At 36.0% G+C, this 22612-nt stretch overlaps 1 protein-coding gene across 1 annotated transcript in view; it reads right to left on the bottom strand.

Annotated features, from left to right (window-relative positions):
* The window catches only part of PDSS2 (decaprenyl diphosphate synthase subunit 2), a gene marked incomplete at both ends in the record, with an annotated part of 215637 nt that overhangs the window by 68369 nt on the left and 124656 nt on the right, over positions 1-22612 (bottom strand). Inside the window, one exon of the mRNA XM_084228118.1 lies at positions 15492-15690. Coding sequence (XP_084084244.1) covers positions 15492-15690 — 199 coding nt within the window. The remainder of the gene's footprint in view (positions 1-15491; positions 15691-22612) is intronic.

Here is a 22612-nt window from a genome sequence, read left to right as displayed (position 1 = left end):
ACAATCCAGATGAGCCCTAATCTGCATGCTGATTAATATAAATGAGTGGCTTTAATAAAGCCATTGATGAAGTCTAAGAAAGAATGGCTCTCTCCACTCCTTTCTCTCAGACAAAGACCAGGTTTAATGAAGATAATGATGAAAGGTCTGCTGCAAAAAACACCACTAACTCACAGGAGTTCTGGAGGAAGCTTCTAACTTAGCTTTTTGAAAGGAGCCTTTTCAATGCTGCCAAAAGTGTAAGGCCATGCTTATTTGTGGGAGGGATGACAATCTGTTCTAGTGAGCTGGAAGTTCTTTCTGGCTAAGGGGGAACAGCAGAGAGAGAAATGGCACTACCAGCAGGACAGGTGCAGCAAAAACTAAGCAAATTGATAATCTTAATTTTTAATTTAGAACAGCTGATACATTGGTTTATCAACTCTAACTACTGGTAACATTTGTCAAAAAGGGTTCAGAAAAATTCAGTGAACTAAAGAAAAGTGTAAAATCACAACTGATGACACTTAAAATAGCCCACAAGTCCAGGAAAAGTGCTTGAAAATGATGTGTTGAAATTTAATATTCTATTGACTAGTACATTATTCCATAAACAGTTGAGGATAGCCTACTATGTGTCTGCCATTGTGCGATTGAAACTAGTTATGACCTTATAAAGATATAAGCCACTAACACATCTTTGCTCACTTAGAAGGTTAATACTCAGATGACTTGGGGTCTCATCTTGCTTATCCAGATGTCTGCACTTAATCAACAGTAAGCCCATAACCAGAAATATCAGTAAGCAGCATTATGCATTTCTTATTCAAAATAATTGTGAGGAACAGTCATTTGTTAACTAGGCAAAAATACGGATTTCTTGTAATAATAATAACAAAATAATCCCAAAAGTTCACTTTTTAATTTAATAAAGGTATATGGTTCTTGGCCTACTGTTTGTCACTGAGTAGTGACAAATAATCATTTCTTGATTTAAACAATGATTATGTTCCCAAAAAAGTGGCAGATAATTTAAAATGCTTATATTGAGATGAATTTTTTCCTAAGAAATGAAGAAGAAGCTTTCCATCGAGGTTAAAAAAAAAGTTGGTTGCATCGAAATATCTTACATTACTATAAAAATTGCAAACAGCTTTTTAGCACTGAATGCTTGCTTAGTCATGAAACAAAGTAATTCTGACTTTACCATGCAATGGCTAGTTGCTTTATTTTCCACCTCCTCCATTTCTCTTACTACACATGAAGTCTGTTTTGCTCAGGATGCGCCTCACCAGTACATTCCTTCTTAGAAGCACTGTTGTTCCTTGTTTTGAATAATATTTTGTCAGAGAGAGCTACGTCCATTACTTCAGTGATCTGCCATTTTCCCCTATGTGGCTAAAAACTTCCATCTTGCTTTCATTGGTTCTTTCATTTGGGGGTCCTCTCAGTGATGTTAAATAATGCTTTCCAAGTGTAATTTTACTTAAAGTTAATACTACCTTTGAGGAAAACAAATTCATGACAGGAAACTTCAGAACGCCATTTGATTAGTTCAAATGAAATTATGTTGTTGGCTAGAACACTGCCTAATAGTATCAGCTTAAAAAAATTTTAATTACAACCTACAGTAAGAACTATATTTTACATCATGACATAGAACATGCACACATGTATATGTGTGAAAGTAAACGAAAAAGGTTTCATAAAACTTCATTATCCTCTATTTTCAATAATATTCCATTAAAAATATTGATAATGATTTGCTAAATTGATTTCACAAACCACTAATAAATAGGAAGTGATCTGGTTTAAAACATTATCTTACATTATACTGATATATGTCATGGATAGATCATAGCTTGGTTAGTTATCTTAATTGTATACAAAGTCCCCAAGTTTTTGACATGCAGTTTAAACACTAATTCTGGAATATATTCTTTTTTTTTTATAGTTTTTTTTTTAATAGAGGCATGTTTTTATTTATTTATTTATTTATTTTATTTGTTTGTTTGTTTTGTTTATACATGCACTGGGTACAGTCAGAAGTGTGGGAGGGTGAGAGAATTCACCAGAGCCAGAGCGGGGAGCAGAGCAGGCAGAAGGACTGAAGTACACTGCTGAGGGGAGCAGCGGACGGCAGGAGAGGTCTGCGCGCCATGTGGAACCCTCCTCCGGTGGCCGGGGAGCAGCCGGGGATCGAACCGGCGCCGCAGAGGCCGCGGGCAGCTTCGCAACCCAGCGCTCAACTGCTGTGCCACCGGGGAGGCCCTGGAATATATTCTTAATGGTGTTAATTTATTTGTTACATTATGCCCAAAACGTGTGAGTTAACTGAATATAAAATAAATAAATCTATTCTTGGGTATTGTGGGGTATATTGTCAGGATGTATTTTAATTTTGTTGGTTGATATCCCTTATGTTAAGTCTTAGCTTGATCCTATTCGTTTCATGAAAACAACTTAGCGTAGAGCACACTTGGCCAAAGAGTTAAAATTTTCAGTATTTTTCTGGAAGTCAGACATGCATCTTACAAATTCCTGGGATACCATGTCTTTTGGGTAACACAGTTCACTCTTCAATCAGTTCCTCTTCAAATTGGGCCACACTAAAAGGCAGATGTTTGTAATTTAGAGACATCCCAAGGTTTGCACATCAAAGGCAGTCACAGAAATAATGACTCAATATGCATTAAAATCCATGCATCCTGTCTAAAACTATAATTGTACTTCTTCCAATACCTTCACAGCTCTTCAAAATCTGTGATTCAATGAAATTCTAAACAAAAATGGCCCTCCTTGTACTGCATTCTAGAAAACTAGGAAAATACTTTTCTCCTTAAAAAAATCAGGTAGTAGAAACTTGAGACTGTTTTATTGTATCCTTGAATCTAATAATGGATACTCTTGGATTAGAACTTTTTGAATCTACTATAGATAAACAATTGGCTTTTAAACTGACATTTCCAATGCTTAGCACAATGTACACAAAAATCACCAACACTCTTCTAATATGTGAATTAGTTGCATAAATCATAACTTCTTGAAAATAAATTTACACAGTTATTACTTTGTTCAACCTCTATTTTAAGAATTTAAATTTGACTTTTTAAAGTACAAATGAGACCATATAAGGTTCATCATCATAAATGTGCCATAAAGATGAGTTCACTAATTTTGGGTATTGCTTCAGACTGCTGAAATATGCATGGAAGTGTTCAGATCACTGACATTTATAAAAGATCTTGGATTCTTTATCTGTGATTTTATTAACAATTTTTCTTGGTTCCTTTGTTTTTCTTCACATTTTGTGGAGTTTTCAGGATGTGGTTATACACTGTCAGCTTAGACTCCTACAAATACTCAGAATTACAAAATTTGGAAGTTAGCAAGGACGTAGAGGATGAAGATATTGCTGCCTTTATTTTACAGGAGAGGAAACTAAGAAAACAAGTTGCTCATGCTTACTAGTTATATCTCTAAAATGTCTCATAAAGCTCCTATTGATGTTTGTACTGAAATACTTATTCCAATATTTTAAAACTATAGTTGTTTAAGATATAAATTCCAGGTTCAGTAACTGCAAAATTGCTGGCAAAAAGGGTATCAAGACTCCTTGTTGGTTTGTTAGTTTTCTACTTTAGTTAAATATGAGGATTTTGGAGCCAGATTACCTGGATTTAAACTGCAGTTATACCATTTATTAGCAGTGTTACTGCAAGGAAATAATTTAACCTTTTCCTGTGCCTCAGGAGAGATTTAAGTGGGTTAATATACAAAAGCCCTTACACCAATACCTACACTATGCAGTAAGCACTCAAAAAATAAGTTAATACCATTTTGAAATGTTTGGTAGTAGTTTTAATAAATATTAATCTAAATTATAAAATTTCTAATTTCATTTGTAAAATAGGGTAATTAAGACATTAGATAAATGTCTGGAGAAAAAGATCTGAACCTAGAATTCTGACAGGCAAAATGAGCTATCTATCCAATGTTAACTGGCTAATTAAAAAAGAAAGCCAGGAATGACATCCATAGACTTCTACTTCAGGGTTCTTTTTACTTTGTAGTTTTATATCTCATCTCTGAGGAGTATAAAATAGGTAAATGTTATATAGCTCAATGTATTACGAAAACATGACCCACAAGTGAGCCACAAGAGGACTGCAGCTGAAGCTGCTTAGTAAGAAACTGATAATCTTAGCAAGAAACAGTTAATCTGATAACCTAAACAGGGAAACTGACATTTAAAAACCAAAACTGGACATACAATGTAGTTCAGGTGTTTACCAGTGTCTGACTGACTTGTTATAAACATTGGAAATGGCTCCAGAAGAAAGACAATTAAGACACATGACTAACAACAACAACTTAATGCATTTTCCAAAATCCTTATAAAGAAACTTTCTTAGTATGGCCATAGTTCCCAACTAAGCCACTTTAATGTTTTCACAAATTACAATATCAGAAATGACCTCAGGGTCAGGCATTTGCCAGCTAATGACCTGTTGGGCTAATGGCCTTCAGCTTTGCCGTGGGCACACAAGTCCTCCAGTAGGTCATTAGCTGCCAGAAAGGGCTCTTCCCCAATCACTATAGCTAAATAAATAAAATCTGCTCCTGGGTTAAGGCCCCCCCCATAAGCCAATTTTGGCTTAGAGTACATTTTTTGTTGAGTTTTTACAATTCTAAGGATTAAAAAAAATTAGAAATGCTAAATCCAAAATTATATCAATATAACTGCGCTATATGCAGCACAAATGAAAAATATTTACATGGATCCTTTTGGATGCTCTTAAAAGTTCTACTTATGGTATTCAAATTTAGTATAGCAGGGCCTCCCTGGTGGCTCAAGGGGGTGAAGACCTCTCCTGTCTCACCTGCTGCTCCCCTCAGCTGTGTATTTCAGTATATCTTCCTGTTCTACTCCCTACTCTGTCTCTGGTGAATTCTCTCACCTCCCATACCTCTGGCCTGCATCTCAGCTCTTGTATGCATAAACAAATAAAATAAATCTTTAAAAAAAAAAACAAATTTAGTACAGCAGGCAGCAGATTACAAATGCACTGCATTTTGAAATTTCAACTACATAACTGAAATTTCAACTATATAACTGCGTCGTTTAGAGCTCACATTTTCCCAATGAAAGCTAAAGTCTCAGGACAACCCTCGATAGCTTGGTTAGCCCACATGTTTAAAATACCATACACTTGTAGTTAAAAGTACAATAGAAAACCATAATCTTATAGCACTGCAATTAAACAAAATTGAAAAACAAAATTAAATAAGAACTATCTTACAAATCATCTTTGAGGGTGGCACAAGGGGTTAAGTCTCAGCACTATGAAGTAATCCATAGCCTCTGCAGCATGAGTTCCATCCCAGGCCAGGCTGCTGATCCACATGGTGCAGCAGACCTCCCCTCTTGCCCACTGCTCCCCTCCCTCAGCAGTGTATTTCAGTAGATCTGCCTGTTCACCCCACTCTCTCTCTGGTGAATCCTCTCACCCTCCCCCCACCTCTTGCCTACACCCCAGCTCTTGTATGCATAAATAAATAAATCTTTAAAAAAATCATCTTTGAAAGTTACAGGAAAATTTGAATAAGAGGATAAGGGGAAAGACACTAGTTCTTTCTTATGCTTATTTCATTTCTACATATATAAATTTGCATTTTCTTTATACAAGAGTATACCAAACTTTATTCTGATATTCTGGATTTTTAACTCCAGGTAAAGTTTCTTGTGTCATTTTTCCTCTTGAAAGCAAAGGGTAGGTGGCAATTTTCCTGAAATATCAGATAAGGCAAGAAAGAATGAAAAAATTGGTGGGGGCTGGGGGAAAGGGATGGAGAGTATGTGTATTCACTTTGGGGGTTGTGTGAGGTGAAATGAACTGAGTTGTGAACTGTAAGAGACAAAGAAAGGGACACTGTGGAGAGTCTACTGGAGTGAAGAATATATAGGTGGAGCAGACATGAAGTCAGGTGGCTGAGGATACAGAGGAAGGAGCCAGCTATTTATCTGTCCAGTAGTTTCATAAATTCCTAACTCAGGGAACTTTGTGAATAAAATCATAAGAAAGGCAAAAAAAAAAAAACCCAACAAACTGAATAATGCAAGTTGGAAAACATTTTTTTTCCTTCTCCCTCAGGCTTTGAGAAATAGTAATTTATGTCATGAACATGGAGGAAGAAAAGCTGGCTTAATTAATTTTACTTCTGGAAAGCAGAAAAGGGGATTTACGAACACTGAGGCTTGTAAGGTGCATTATAAGACTGCCATAATCAATATATTTCTCTCCCTCCTGGCCAACCATAGGGTGGGGCTTCAATTCTTGCATTCAGAGGATAGAGTTTTTGCAACACAGACCACATAAACTTTGTTTTTAATGGGTTTCTTTGAAGACCAGGTATATGGGAAAAATTCTCTCTTGGTTTCTGGTTTGACATAGATGCTTAGAGAAGTATCTATTTTGCATGCCTATGCCAAAAAGAAACTTCATTCCACTTAAACAACAAAGTTAAAATGAGATAATAAACTTTATGCTTATATATATATTTTTTAAAGATTTATTTTTATTTATGCATACAAGAAATAGGGTGTAGGGTAAGGAAAATGTCAGGCTTTTCTGCCCTTCCGCCATCAGGATAGATGATGGATCCTTGTCCTGAATGCATGCCTGATGGCGGGCACCTGGAATAGGGTGTGGGCATAGGTAGATGGGATACACCTGCGCTAAGACTGCTTTTAAGGGCGGCGTCATGGGGACACCAGCAGAAGCCGAAGCAGAGAAAGCAGCAGTAGAAGCCAAAGCAGAGAAAGCAGCAGTAGAAGCCGAAGCAGAAGCCGAAAGAGAAGCCGAGAAGCAGCAGAACGAACGCTAGAGAGCCCAGATAGAGTGAAGACTTGCTGGGGGCTGGAAGGCCTGCCAGCCTCCCAGCCCCGCCAGCCTCCCAGCCCCCCAGCCAGCACCCCTGCCTGCCATATGCCTGGTGAACCCCAATAAAAAAACCTGCAAAACTACTGAGGACTCTGACTCTTCCTTTACCCAGTCTGCATGGGATCAGAAAACCTGCACTGTGTCCTGTTCTGCCCTTACATAGGGCATAGGCCAGAGGTGCGGGGATGGGGGGAGAAGATTCACCAGAGACAAAGTGGGGAGCAGAACAGGCAGATCTACTGAAATACACTGCTGAGAGGAGCAGCTGGTGAGAGAGGAGAGGTCTGATGCACTATGTAGGTAGCTCCCTGGCTGGGGATCAAACTCATGCCCCAGTTGCTGCTAATAGCTTGATAGCACTGACTTTAACCCCTTTGCCACCAGGGAGGCCCCTCATATATATTTTAAAGATCAAAAATGCAAGTTCAGAAAATGGCTATGGTATCAGTTTAATATGTGACTATATTGGCAAGTGTTAAGAAACTGGAAATTTACTAAGGGATTACTTTGGGATTTACTTAGTTTACTTAGGGATTTTTGAAATATTAATTTTATGATCACTGTAACTGATAGGGAGTTTTCTTTATTATTACTACAATATATGACACCCCACTTACCTACTGCACAGATTTACTCTAGTTATGAAAATCTACACTTGAGTGAGTTAGATGTGAAAAAGAACATTGAGGGCCTCCCCTGGTGGTGCAGCGATTGAGCGCTGGGCTGTGAGGCTGCCCACAGCCTCTGCAGCGCAGGTTCGATCCCCAGCTGCCGGCGAGGGTCCCACGTGGTGGTCTCCTGCCACCTGCTGCTCCCCTCAGCAGTGTGCTTTGTCTGTCTGCCTGCTCTGTTCCCTGCTCTGGCTCAGGTGAATTCTCTCACCCTCCTGCACTTCTGACTGTACCCAGTGCTTGTATGAATAAATAACTAAATCTGGCCTCCCTGGTGGCGCAAGGGGTTGAGACACAACCTATGAGGCTGTCCGCAGCCACTGCATCATGAGTTCGATCCCCGGCCAGGGAGATGGCCACATGGCACAGCAGACCTCTCCTGATTCACCCACTGCTCCCCTCAGCAGTGTATTTCGGTCAATTTGCCTATTCTGTGCCCCACTCTGTTGCTGGTGAATCCTCTCACCCCCCGGAGAATCCTCTCACCCCCCGCACTTCTGGCCTGTGCCCCAGTTCTTGTATGCATGAATAAATAAATCTTAAAACAAACAAACAAACAAACAAATAAATAAATAAATCTTAAAAAAAAAAAAAACCTTAAAAAAAAAAGAACATTGAAACTGGGTGTCAAACTAAAGAGGCTAATAGACATTAGTTCCATAATTTCCACAAGTAAAATAGTGCTGACAATACTATAAACACATAAAATTACATTAATGCCTATTTTAGATGAATATGATAGAGAAAAGCCTAAATTTCAAATGATGTAGAATGTTTTCAGGTTTCACTTTCAATATTATTTGAAAGTAAAATTAATACAGCAGATAGACAAACATCAAGTAACCAACAGCAGCCTTTTTATAAAATATATAGATGCTATAAAAGGAGATTTATATGCATAAATTAAGCATATTTATATAAACAAAATTCTTCCTTGCAAACAACATATTTACGCCTGTAGGAAAACAAAGTTAACATAAGGAAATACATCAGTTATGTAAGGAATACATCTGTGCTACTGGTTATTTAGAAATATAAATCACTAATGCTTAATAGACAGCCCCCAAGAGTGACATCATGACAGTGTTCTGGGGTGTTAGACAAGACCACGGCTAACTCACAGCCTCCCATCTGATGTTTAGTGATAGGTCCATTTAATGAAAATGACTACAAAGATTAAAGAAAATAACAGGTTGCATTCAATTCTTTAAATACTACAGGTCTCACTAATACATGTAAAATGAAAGTTTGGTTTTTTTAAAGTGAAATGACAAGTAGTAACCCACAGTCTTATTTGTACTGTGGATTAATCCTGACTACAGATCCCTGCTATAAATACAGGGACAAGGGAAAACCTGGTCCAGATTTCTAAATTACTAATTTCCATTTCATGCTCCTCCCCCCACCAATTATTCAGCACATCTCATTGACAGCTTAATGGTCAAATACTAAAATTCTAAATTCTGGCATAACCATCATTTCATCATTCAGTGATGTTATACATGAACAAAACAAAGAACAATTTATCTCAAAGGAGTCTAAAAATTTATGACTTAAAAAGAGGCATTCTAAATTCTTAGTCCAGAATCTTAACACAATGAAGTGCTAAAATTAAAAGTTGCCCTAGGTTCCATAATTGAAAATGAATGAAAACCCAAGCATTAATTTTTAAACTTACTCTTGAATTCAAAATCTTGTTAATTCACACTTATGTGACTATAGCTATAATAGTAAGAAGACAATTACCAGAGGATTAATATACCAATTTCTATACTCATAGATATTTAAAAATCTAAGTGTTACCTAAAGCAATTACCATGAAGACCCCTAATATCTTCAGGGAAAAGCCAAAGGGAGAATAATTGACTTTGCTAATTTTACCCTTGGTAATTATAAAACAGCTTTGAATTTCATAGGACTGTAGAGCCCTTCATCTAATGGTCTGTCCCAGGAGAAGTACAGAGATAAACACACAATATAAAAATTCAGACAAGGATATACTAGCACAAGAAAATGGAAAGTGGTAGAATGAATAAGTCATAAAAAATTAAAGTTGCTGCAAATATGCTAACTTTAATTACCAAGTTAAATATACACCCTTAAAGAAAAAGCAGGCTGTCATTGTAAAAGCACAGTGACACACTATATACAGAAATTCTGTATTAAGTTCTGCTTGCTCCTTCACTGCTGTGATCTCTACTTACATTATTACTATTGGTAGCAATTTTTCTTTCTCATAACAGAAAATTAAAACATCATTAACTAGAAATCTAACTTTCCCAAGACATTATCCTTATGTATAGACTTGAGAAAACTTAATACTGTTGCAAAGAAATACTTATATCCACCTCCTTCTCCCAAAAAAACCCATTCATGATTAGTATTATACTTAATCAACTTAAATTTCTGGGAAGTCATTTAACAAAATTAGTCCTCTTCTAAAATAAAAGTGAATTTCCTCAAAAAAATACCCTGATGGGACTATTTCCAAGTGTTCAAATGGAAGGAGCTTATTCTAAGGGAGATCTGCTTCATCACAGAGAATTTGACTTTCAAGTCCTTTAGTTATCCCTGACAGTCTCCTCAGTTTAAAATATGTGTCTACATGATTTAGAAATCATCTATTATGTTTAAAAAAGGGCTTTTAAAAGCCTAGATTTGTAGATCAATTACAGACCACTGCCCATGGTGCTCAAGGCCCTCCATAAAAGGCAAGTCAGTGAAATACCTTCTGAAATTGACTTTGTAGAGTCATCCAAGACCCTTTGAAGAACAGGGTGCAAAATATCTATGTTTTGGATGAACAAGAGGGTTGCACAGAGGAAGAGGTTCAACTCAGCACATAACTCTCAAATTTAGGGGGAAAAAATACAAAAGCCTAAAAGGAAAAACAATTCCTTATCAGACAAATGTTGAGAAAATGCAAATCTAAAGGTGGAAAGCTGTGCTGAGACCACAAAGTTATAGGGTTCAATGAAGGGTAAGGAAATGCCTGATCATTCTTATTTCAAGAAGTTGTTTCAGGCTGAACTGCTGCCTGGATACGCTAAGGTGGTTTGTTTCCCCCCCTTTTGTAAATCAAGTAGTGCTACTGAAATCCGATGCCTAATGGAGCAGATGGTGAAGGTCTTAGACATTGGAACATTTATAGTGAAGCTTCTGAATGCAAAACACCAAGAGTGGATTTCACAGACTGTGAATCTTATTTGATTTTGATGGGAGTAAAGCCTCAATTTTCACTGAACTTGAACAATACTAAAAGAAAGAATGTGTGAATGATACAAACCAACTAAGAAAAAAGAACATTAAATATTCACATGAAGTGAAGTAGTTAAAGCAAATGAATACTTGTCTGTCATTATAGCATGATTATATTTGTGCTTAATACCACCACTTAAACTTATGTAAGATTTTACAGACTACCTTAAAGTAAGTTAAAATTGATCATTATTGCCTTTGTCTAAAGGCAGTAAGCCTTGTTTTTTTTTTTTTTTTTTAACATAGGGGTCATGCTGATGGCTAATTATTTAAGAGTGCATTTAATAATAATGCCCATAACATCCTCCACTCAGATATGTGGGTATAATTCCTGAGTGGCCAGTTGTTGGCTAGAACTAGTCATGTGCAACACAAGGCACCAGACAAGACTTAAACTTCTTAAGCTTTCTGAGACTCCCTTCTCTAAGGCCCAAACTTCATCACAGACCACAGCAGGTATAGTGAAGAGGGAAGGTGTACAATACAGTCAGAGAGTGGTGATGAATTACTCATTCATCCACTAACACGCAAATTTCAATAAAGAAGAGAATTTAGTGGAACCCATCGGAGTAAAATTTATACTTAGAAAATACAACAATTTGAGGGCGAATAAAAATAAAAAGAATGCCTAGATGATAATAAATCACTGGAGGGAGATTTGAGACTATTATTCCATTTTATATAGCCAAGTCATTTTTTATTTTAGCTTCCCTTTCACATGTGTGTAAGCTACATATTAAAAGTACCATACTATTTTCTCCCTAGAAATCAGTTTGGCTGTTCCATTAAAATATGTGCTGGTCAAAAGTGTGATGGGAAGCACAATGCTACTTGTCTCCCCATTATCTATGTTCTGCATCTTCCAGATTTTTGGTTGGGCCATGGCTTCCCTTACAGGTAGATAGATAAGTTTGGTTATATCACTAAATTCTGACAAATAGGATATAAGCATAAGGATCTCAAATTACTTCTGAGAAATGTCTTTAAAATGATAACATTATATAATTTATCATCCAAACTGGAACACTTGAGAGAAAAGGAAGTGCTAAAATAATTTAGATTTTATATTTTGTGCAACACGTATTTTATTAACAACTGATTTTATATGTTGTTGGATTCTAGTAATTATAGTCAAAAACTATTCAAAAATGAAAAATAAGATAATGTCTATGTACACTGAAATAAAAAAGAACTTCTTTACCTTTACTATTTGAGCATTAAAAAAATAACCAGCAGAATAATTACACTTACTATGTATTCACAGACTTTAATTAGTTTCTTAGCCATATTTGTTTCTAATACTGTTACTGGCATATTTATGAAGAATGTATTTTTAAAAATATGGCATTTAAAAAAAACTGCCCATAATTTTCTTCAGTTGTATTTCATGATTAATTTGATGTTATTGTAACCTTCAATTTGATTTTTACTGGGAGACCATAATAGTTTTAATTGAGAAAATGCTCCTTATAAAGGTTCTAAGGTCCTAAGTTCAGAGCAAATTTGCTACATGGAGCAGATTTTGAATTCTAATTTTTTTCATAGTGAAAAGTATAACTATTCCAGCCCAAATACTTTCAAGATACTGTCTTTTTTGCTTCCTTCAGAAAGGACCTTTTTTTGGACAATATTTTTGAAACACAAAATTTGTCTAATAAATCATTCTACGATTCTTTTGAATGTTTAGCCAAAATCAGATGTTACAAAATCTAGGCCTTCTCAATTTCATTTGGTTTGCATACATACATAATTTATTCAACACAGGAACATCACCACAAGAGTCTTCCTGTAAGGTGAGCTATTCCAAGTCATAAATATAGAATCGCAAATTTTAATCTTGTATAGCATTTGAGTTTTTATTATTTATTTTATTCATTTCCTTCCTTGTTTTTGTAGGGAAAAACTGCAATGGAAGCTTTGTTTTCATCAGTTGTAATTCCCTAAAAGTTTCATTTGATGAAAACTTGATTTAAGATTTCCAGTTGACTTTGAACAAAATGTCACCAACATTCTGATGGCCCATGTATAATAAAGTTCAGTAACATTTTTGGATATAAAGATTTCTAAAATCTCATTGAAGACAGGCAACCAAAAGAAAATGAACACACTGTCCTACTAAAACATATTTTTATACTCAACATCAGCTGTATCCCCCAAATCTTGTAGTTCAGTGATTCTGACTATAAAGATACTTGTAAATTTTTATAAGCAGAGCTTCTATTTCAATTAGTAGAATGTTGATGATTGTTTGATGCAATTATGTATTATGGATGTGCCACAACTAATTCCAACTATTCTATAGGTTTCTTAATGTAGTTAGAATATTGTTTTTATCACAACTTTGTGTACATCATCAAAACTGTACTTGTTTTATTATTCTAAGAATTTTATCTTCAATGTTGAACTTTTAAACTGAACCTCCAACCTCACTCATTGTGGCTTTTCTCTGATGGACTACACATCCAAAGCTTTAACTCGATTCTATGAATGGATGGGAAAAATAAAACATTTTTAGACTCAACTAGAGTGGTTTAATTACCTGAAGTAGCTGATGGCACTCACTAAAAACTGGTATTATTTAACTGTTTGCAAAGTTATTCTGCCAATGGAGCCAAAAAAAAAAAAAAAAAACCATAAAGCTATTGCTTCTCTTTTCCTATGTGCACATAGAAATTTGTAGTAAAAAATGAGTGAAATTAATTTAGAATAACAGTCATTTATCTAAATAAAAGTTAAGCTACTCAAGGTGGTTACGTATATACAATTCAGAAGCTTTGTATGTTAAATCATCATATTCAGGCAGTTTCTTAAAAGAAACTACTTACTTTGGAAGTAGATTCTGACACTTCTCCAGCAGATTTAAATTTTTTCCTGTGCTCAATGATACTAATGTGGTCTCCACAGTGAAGTCAGTAAATGTCAGTATTATATAAAAGTTATATAATCCCTATCATTTTCTCAAGAAACAAAAATTCAGTACTTAAAAAACAAAATATATGCTGTTTTTATATATACTTTTTTTTTTAGCATACTGTTGCAAAAGTTTTATTGCCAGAAAAAGTGTTGCCAAACAATAACATAGTTAAAGGTTTCATTATATAAGCATGTACTTATTTCCCATATTTCAAAGACATTGACCCTTCAATTTACTTGGTTTCCCAGTGAACTTTTCGATTAATACCTGGTGACTTTGTAATTCTTTTGAAGGTCAGGCAGGGACCACACAACAATGTGTTGATAGTCTAAGTGGCTGGCTGGGGCAGGAGTATAAACTTCTCTCACCACCTGAAACAGGAATTTACTGTCCCAAGACACTCAGCACACTTTGTTGTATCAGGAATTGCCCTGGATTCTGTCCTTGACTGGAGGGTGTCCCAAAAGGTTGAAGAAGAGATGATTTATTGCTTGTCTTTCAGATTTAATAACATAAGAACTATCCCCATTGTACATGTTTCTCATGTACAATTAGCCTACAGTACACAAAAAATGAGGCAGAGATTGCAAGTATAAATGGGAGATCTATAAAATCCATCCTGTTTTACTCTAATGTAATTATTACCAAACATCCTCTATTAGAAAGTGAAAACTCCAGGACAAATGATAAGTCAGATGGGATTCTGGGATAGCAGACTTACACTGAAATTGTTATTAGCAAACCAGGATATACACTCACTGATCTTCAAGAGAAGGAAATCTGCTCTTTGCTGCCCTTCTGCCTCCTTCCTTTCTGTTGAAGGGGTGAGGACATGATGGCAACTATCTTGGGCTGCAAAGTGTTAAGATAGGAATGTCAGAGCAGTAGACAGGAGACTAGGTTCCTGGTATTGTAAAATTATCATACCAACCTTGAACTGCCTAGTCCTGAATGCCTGTACACACACACAAAAGATACTCCTGCCACCAATATTTTATAGTCAAACTGAATTCTAACCAAAACATCAAGAATGTCTCTAGAATCTTTCTAGAAAGCAGCTTGACAGTATGTATGAAGAATACTAAAAGTGTTTAGAGCCTTTGAATTTTTAGGTATTTATCTTAAAGAAATAATCTAGAGAGAGGAAAATTGATGTGTATGGATATTTACTACAGATTTATGATTATAAAAATTTAGAGGCAACCTAAATTCCAAAAGAGCCATTTATTTAAGTAAATGATATTAACATCTAAATGATCAAGTATTACATAAACACAGAAAAGCTTATGAAAAGTGTTAATAACATGGGGAAAAGGCTATATCGTAATATGAAGTAGGAAAAACTAGCAGGATTAAAAAAAACCTTATATTTTTCATCGATGCTACCAAAAAATCCACATATGTGTAAGTATTAAAAAAAAGAACAAAAAAGACTAAACCCAAATACATCAAAATATTAACTAATAGTAGTTATTTCTGGATAGTAAGAATACATATTTACTCATATCTTTATATCAATATGTAACTCTACCCTATAATTAACAAATAATTTATCCTATTATCAGAAAAAAAAGTCATTTTAAAGACTTTCCTGGGATTTACCAGTTTTACCAGGTGTTGACACTGTCTTCATCATCATCATCACAATTTACTGTACTGGCTCCAGCAATCCACAGACAGCACCTAAAAGTCACCCAGAAATAAGCAAACTATGCCCGGGTTTACCTTGGTGTTCTGTAGCAGAGCTAGTCCATTGCAGGCATTTGCTAGAAGAAAGTCTCCACTTAAGATAGCTATTTTATTTCCAAATTGCATGTCTTTCAGTGGTCCATCAGAAGATTGCAATTCACTTAAGTTTACTATCCCACGATGTACGAGGAGAGCTGTATGGATAAGTTCTGTGATTTCTGCCAAACTTCTTTGACTAAAACAAAAAGTAAGACTAGTCTGAGTGTGAAGAATAGCACCAGATCACTATGGTGAGACTTCAGCTTTCAACAATAAGATACTTTATAGATTGGTCTCTCTATTTTTAAATTATTCCCATTAATGGTGTTTGTAATAGAGGCCTCTCTACTGAGTAGTTTAGGATCTGTAAGCAGATCTTGACACTTCCCTTCTTTATAACATTCTCACTCTCTTCTCCATGAGTCACCAGGATTCCCCAGAAAGAAGCTAGCCCCCTCTACAGATCTTCTTAGTTACTTTGCTCTCAGTATACCTTTCCCACTTCTATAACTTTAGGATTTCTAAGAATTTTTTCTAGTCCCTAATACAACTACAAATTAAGTGGAACATAACCTGTGTACAACATTTTGCTCAGTAATTTTATGCATTATCTTTTTGATCCTAAATGCAAAGCAATAGCATTTATAGAGATGAGTAAAATGTGGCCTCTTTCTTCAAGAACCTTACTTTTCAGAATACGAACCAATATTAAATAAGATAAAGAAGGTTCTTGAAGAGATTATAACACAGTACTGTATCAGGTGGGATTTCATGAGATGTTTCCTTTTCTATAGTTTGTACATTTTCTACAATGACAAAATTATTAATTTTATATTCATAAATCATCAACATTTACTAAAGAATTTATTTTTTTAAAGATTTATTTATTTATGCATACAAGAGCTGGGGGTGCAGGCCAGAGATGCGGGGGGTGAAAGGATTCACCAGAGAGTAGGGAGCAGAATAGGCTGATCTACTGAAATATACTGCTGAGGGGAGCAGCAGGGGAGACAGGAGAGTCTGATGCACCATGTGGGTTACCTCCCTGGCCAGGAATGGAACTTGTGCTGCAGTGGCTGCCGATAGCTTCATATTGCTGTGACTTAATCCGTTGTGCCACCAGGGAGGCCCTTACTAAAGAATTCAAACCTCATAAACACCCTATGGTGGGTATTAATAACTTCTTCTATATAGGGGAGAAAATTGTTCCGTGCATTCAATAACCTGCCAAAAGCGCACAGTAACAAAGAGTGGGAAATCTGCTGGTATCTGTACCAGTGGTGCCATGGGAGTCGTGCCTCTTGGTTCCTTGTTCCTGTATGGTCTCCTCCACACTAACACTAGGTTTGACAATGTGACTTGCATTAGACAATAACATATTGGCAAACACAATACAAACAAAATTTGATAAGTGCTTATGCAATGAGATCTGTCCAGTAAATCAATCACATGAGTGACTGCCAGGCAGAAGAACCACCCAGTCAAACCACAGAATGGTAAGAAGTAAAATGGCTGTTTCAAGTCATTAAATTTTAGGGTAGTTTGCTATTTGGCAATAGCTATATGACACAGAAACTGTATATTTAGGAGTGGATTGGTGCTGCAAGAAAAGCTTAAAATATGTGCCAATGGCTTTAAGTTAGAGTGGTGGGGACTAACCCAGTGGAAGCTGGAAAAGGAGAAAATTGTAATTGGAAAATTAAGAAAGGACAAAATACACAACAAGGCGATGAAACAACTGGCAGAACTGTTGCTTGTGGTAACCTGAAAGATAGAAAATATACCTAATAAACTTACAGATCTGCATAAGGACATTTCCAGGCAGAATGCTAAAATTGTCAACTGGGTTCTTTAGCTGCGCATGATAAGGCAATGACAAAAAATTCAGTTTTAAAATGCGTCATTTGTCTGCATTAGTATTCCTTCCAGTTGATGAAATTCCAGGAGCTTTTAATGAATTAAAGCTGCATTTGCCTCAAGAAGCCAGGAATTTACTGACTAGTTCAAAAATAATTACTTACACCATAGGATAAGAAGACACACAACGGTGTTGCTGTTTCATCACCCAGTATCGTTTCTGCCAAACTTGTGGTCTATATATGAGCACATGCAGAATGGATTTCTTCATACCCAAACCAACACAGAAGCATGGCACAGAAGATGGGAACATTTAACAGGGAAGGCTTACATTTGCATGTATTGAATTATAGGATTTTTAAAAAAGATTTATTTATTTATGCATACAAGTGCTGGGGTGCAGGTCAGAGGTGTGGGGGTGTGAGAGGATTCACCAAAAAAAAGAGTGGGGAGCAGAACAGGCAGAATGACTGAAATACACTGCTGAGGGGAGCCGTGGACGAGACAGGAGAGGTCTGCTGTGCCATGTGGGTACCATGTGCATGTGCCATGTCCCTGGCTGGCCGGGGACAGAACTTGTGCTGCAGAGGCTGTGGATAGCTTCACAGTGCTGTGCTTAACCCCTTGTGCCACCAGGGAGGCCCCTGAATTTTAGAAGGATTTGAAAATGTGCAGCATCACATAGAAAAAGAATGTGAACATATTCTCAGAAGGAAATTATACCCTAAAAGAAAAAAAGCAGCTATTCTACACTATGCCAAATTTCAAAATCTAGAGAATGATCATCAAAGTAAGTTCAGCTCTCATGTTCCTCTGTTCCACTACCCATAATCTATCCCTGCAATATACTATTCATGTGTCAAATTTTCTTTATAGTTTTTTTAAAATTTGTTATTGCTATGCATTTCATCTAAACATCATTTCCAATACTGAAGGTATAAATTATGTAAAGTATTTTAGAGTTCTGATTTTTTATGTATTTTTTTTTCAAATTTGACTTTGATAAAGTACATTATCACAGCAATGACTTTGTGTAAGCATTGCGTGTGTACATAAAACCCTTGAAACTTCCTCAATGAATGAAGAGATGTCCTTCTTAGGCACCTGCATTTGTGCAAGACAAAATTTCTCCCAGTAGGTGTTTTATTGTATAAAGTGACTTATGAAGTTTTCTGCCATGTTTTTATAAATGTTTCTCAATATTCAAATAAATGTTTTTAAAGGTTTAAAACATAAAAAAGTTTTTAAAGGTTTCCTTTTAAATTATATTTTCCCAGATTTATATTTTAGAGTTTTGATCTTTAAGCATTGTGATTTTGGGGATTTTAGAATTAAGGAATTTTGATCTTTGGGGATTTCAACATTCAGGATTATGGCATTCAGGATTTTGTCTTTTGGGATTATGACCCAAATTCCTTTCTATGGATAAGAAATCAAGTTGAGACAGCTACTCAACTACAAGTAAGAATAATTTCTTATTGAAAATTGAAAATAACTCAGAGGGCACAGCAAAAGCCATGAAGAACAGTGGACTAGGGAACCACTTCCAGTAAACAGAAGTAGGCCTTAAATTTCTGGATTTCTGAATTACTATGGATTTCTGAATTACTATGGGCCAGTGGCTGCAATGTTCCTCCCATTCCTCCTTCTTTTTAATGGAATTGACTACTGTGGGTATCTTGTTCTTAACTGACAAATTGTATGCTAGATGTATAGTAGGGGAGGAGTTATGGATAGAAAGATAAATTGGCCTATTTAATTCCCAGTTTCCTGGAGTAAGAGTGGTTATACTCCTGGAGTCATATCCACAAACAGACCTACATAAATTACAGGATCATGACACCATGAAACAGATGGAACTTTGGGTCTTGGGAGGTGGTAAGTATATTCTGCATAAGGAAGGAGTGTGAATCACTGGGATGTGACAGATTGTATACTAATGTCCACCAATGAATCACACCTCCTGATATCCCGAACTTAGCTTAGCTATGTGTCTTGTTTAATCAAATAAGCTTGGTGTTTTTACAATGGGATTTATCCTCTTTGATTGTTTTCCTGCAAGTAAATGTGAAGAAATCCAGTCTAGCTTCCTAGAGAATTAAAGACTGCATAGAGAGAAGCCCAGATCTCCAAGAAAAACTCAGTTCCCAGCTGACTTATCAGGTAAATGAAATCACACAAATAATTCCAAGAGGAACCAGCAGAACAGCCCCGCCTACTCATAGAACTAGAGAAATAAATGGGTTGCTGTTTCAGGACACCAAGTTTGAGGTGATTTGTTATGCGACAATATGTAACTAAGAGACTTTAAAACCCAATCTATTTTCTTCTATACAAGGCTGTCTCCTAGATATACCAGTTGCAGATTTTTTAAAAATTTCCCTGAAGAAGGAAAATTTAAGTTAAATCCAAAGATAAGGGCCTCCCTGGTGGCACAAGGGGTTGAGACGCAACCTATGAAGCTTACTGCAGCCACTGTAGCACGAATTCGATCCCCGGGCAGGGAGCAACCCACATGGCAGAGCAGACCTCTCCTGGCTCACCCGCTGCTACCTTCAGCAGTGTATTTTAGTCAATCTACCTGTTCTGTTCCCCTCTGTCTCTGGTGAATCCTCTCACCCCTCGCACCTCTGGCCTGCACCCCCGTTTTTGTATGCATAAATAAATCAATCTTGAAAAAAAAATCTTCAAAGATAAGAAGGATTTCCATAGCTGGAGAGAAAGGGTAGACACAATAGTTGGGATTAGGAATCCTACATTAAGGAAACCAGGAATCAAAGGTTAGAGAAGGCAAGAAGGGGGATAATATATTTTTTTAAAATGATTTAGGAAGAATGTACTGAAGGTGATATGTAGAAATATCTGAAAAAGAAGGTAGCGAAGGTAGAGAGATTAGTGGAGAAAGCTATTACAAAAGTCCAAGGAAAATGAAACACAGGGCTTGAACCAAAAGTCAAATTTAAGTATTTGACCTAGGATAAGATCCTATACATGGAGACAAATAAATATAAAATAATGAAATAATATGAGATTCTTCTGTCAAAAAAAAAGAACTAGTTTAATAATTTTAACACAGTAATTACATAAACATACATCAAAATAAAGGTGCCAACAATCACATTTCTACTTTTATTTCTTTTGTTAAAAAATATTAAAAAAATGATCCAGTGGACATATTGTACTTCATTGCTAATTGGGAAAATGGGAGAAAAAGATGAGCCAATGAGTTGAACAGTTTCTGAGAGTAAATAAACTGTCTAAATCAAAACCTCAATACATCTCAAAGAAAATCACTAAGCATGAAGGCTACTAATTGAGAAGTTAATAGAAAACACAAAACAAGAAAAGAAATGGAGCTAATATTTAAAATTTTCCTTTGAAAAAGTGACTAAAAGAAAGGAGTAAAAATATATTTGATTAGTATCCTGTTTTCTAGTTTATGAAACATTTCACCGTAAAGATCCATGTAGTCACAGTTCACAAAAATCACATATGAGATTATGGGCAATTATAAAATTCGAGAAGGGTTAAGTACTGGATAAATCTCTCATGCAAATCAGCTTAGGAAGAAAGCAATAACCAGGCAAGTCAGAAGTTCTGGGTGCTCTGAATTACCCTACAGATGAAAATGAGTTATGAGCTTTTAATAAAGATAGCTGTAATCACAAAACAGCATTCATTAAATAAATAGCAATCTTGGGCCTCCCCCGTGGCTCAGCGGTTGAGCGCTGGGTTGCGAAGCTGCCCGCAGCCTCTGCAGTGCCGGTTCGATCCCCAGCTGCTCCCCGGCCACCGGAGGAGGGGCCCACATGGCACGCAGACCTCTCCTGCCGCCCGCTGCTCCCCTCAGCAGTGTACTTCGGTCCTTCTGCCTGCTCTGCTCCCAGCTCGGGCTCTGGTGAATTCTCTCACCCTCCCGCACTTCTGACTGTACCCAGTGCATGTATAAACAAAACAAATAAATAAATAAAAAATGCCTCTATTTAAAAAAAATAAAAATAAAAAAAATAAATAGCAATCTTTAAATTCCACATGGTCAGGAAAACAAAATCAAAGTAATAATGCTGTGAATATTAATAATACAAGTGAAAATAATACAAGTATTATTAATACTTGTATTAATAATACAAGTGAAAAACCATCATTTGTACAGTACCCACCATTTACAAAGAACTTTCATTAACATCATCTACTTGTGATTCTTATTAATCAGTTATGGGGAGGTTAAATACTTGGTCAAGAATACTCTGTAAAGGACAAAACTGGAATTCAGAGTTACCTCGTCATAGTGATCAAGTGCAAAGTTACCAACACTGGCATAGGCCCACCTCAGTCTTCTCCAGTTTTCATCCCTAGTTCTATGCACAACAGAAGAGAACTTTCTAAGAGAAAGTACATATATGAACAGAGTTAACTCTTTTTATTCATGGTAACTTGGGAAAGTAATCAAGTTGTCTCCAAATTATTTGATCAAAACTAAATCAAATGACTCAGCCCAATCAGGAATCTGAATAATAGTTTTACTTTTGCTTATAACAGTTCCACAAAGTCAGTGGGCAAGTCCCTTAAATTTTCAGGCCCTTCGTCTTCTCATTGCTGAAAGAAGACCTTTCCAGTTCCCAAATTCTAAGATCCAGGACTTTAAAAAATAGTACTTATCTAGACTGGCAGTTATTAGTTAAGAAGAGACAAAATACTGCTCTTATTTATACCTTTCTATAAGAAATAAAAAATGAACAGTCATCTTTAAATCTGTCCTGCAATTCCATTATCTACTGTGCTCTCAACTTCTAAGATCCAGATAAACAATTCCAGATCACATTAGGCAAGAGTCTAATTTAGTACATGGCAGAGAAGCAGTGACAGTATGAAAGAATGTGGGGAATTTTCCTCCTCATTATTTTATTCCTATTTTAGCCACACAAAGCAATCTGTAAATTTTCAATCTACTGGATTTCAAAAATTATCTTAAAGAAAAGTCTTCATGCCATTTTATGAATATATTTTAGTACATCTGGGTATATTTCATACTAAATCTTGACTGAAAAAGCAACAAATTAATACCATTCAAGTAGCCTGAGTAAGGAGGTAATTAATTACCACATAGAATAAAACTCTGAGGATTAATGGATGTTTTTATAAGAATTTTCACCAAATCACTTTCCTCTCCATTATATGTTAAACAAGTTCATCTGCTTTGACCCATTTTCTTCCAACATCCCTCCAAATATTTTAGCAACCTAAGTTTCAGAAGCAAGGAT

Source organism: Talpa europaea (assembly GCF_964194135.1).
Source record: "Talpa europaea genome assembly, chromosome: 2".
NCBI classification, from domain to species: domain Eukaryota; kingdom Metazoa; phylum Chordata; class Mammalia; order Eulipotyphla; family Talpidae; genus Talpa; species Talpa europaea.
The sequence above is the reverse complement of the archived record's forward strand: the minus strand, read 5'-3'. Positions and strand labels throughout refer to the sequence as shown.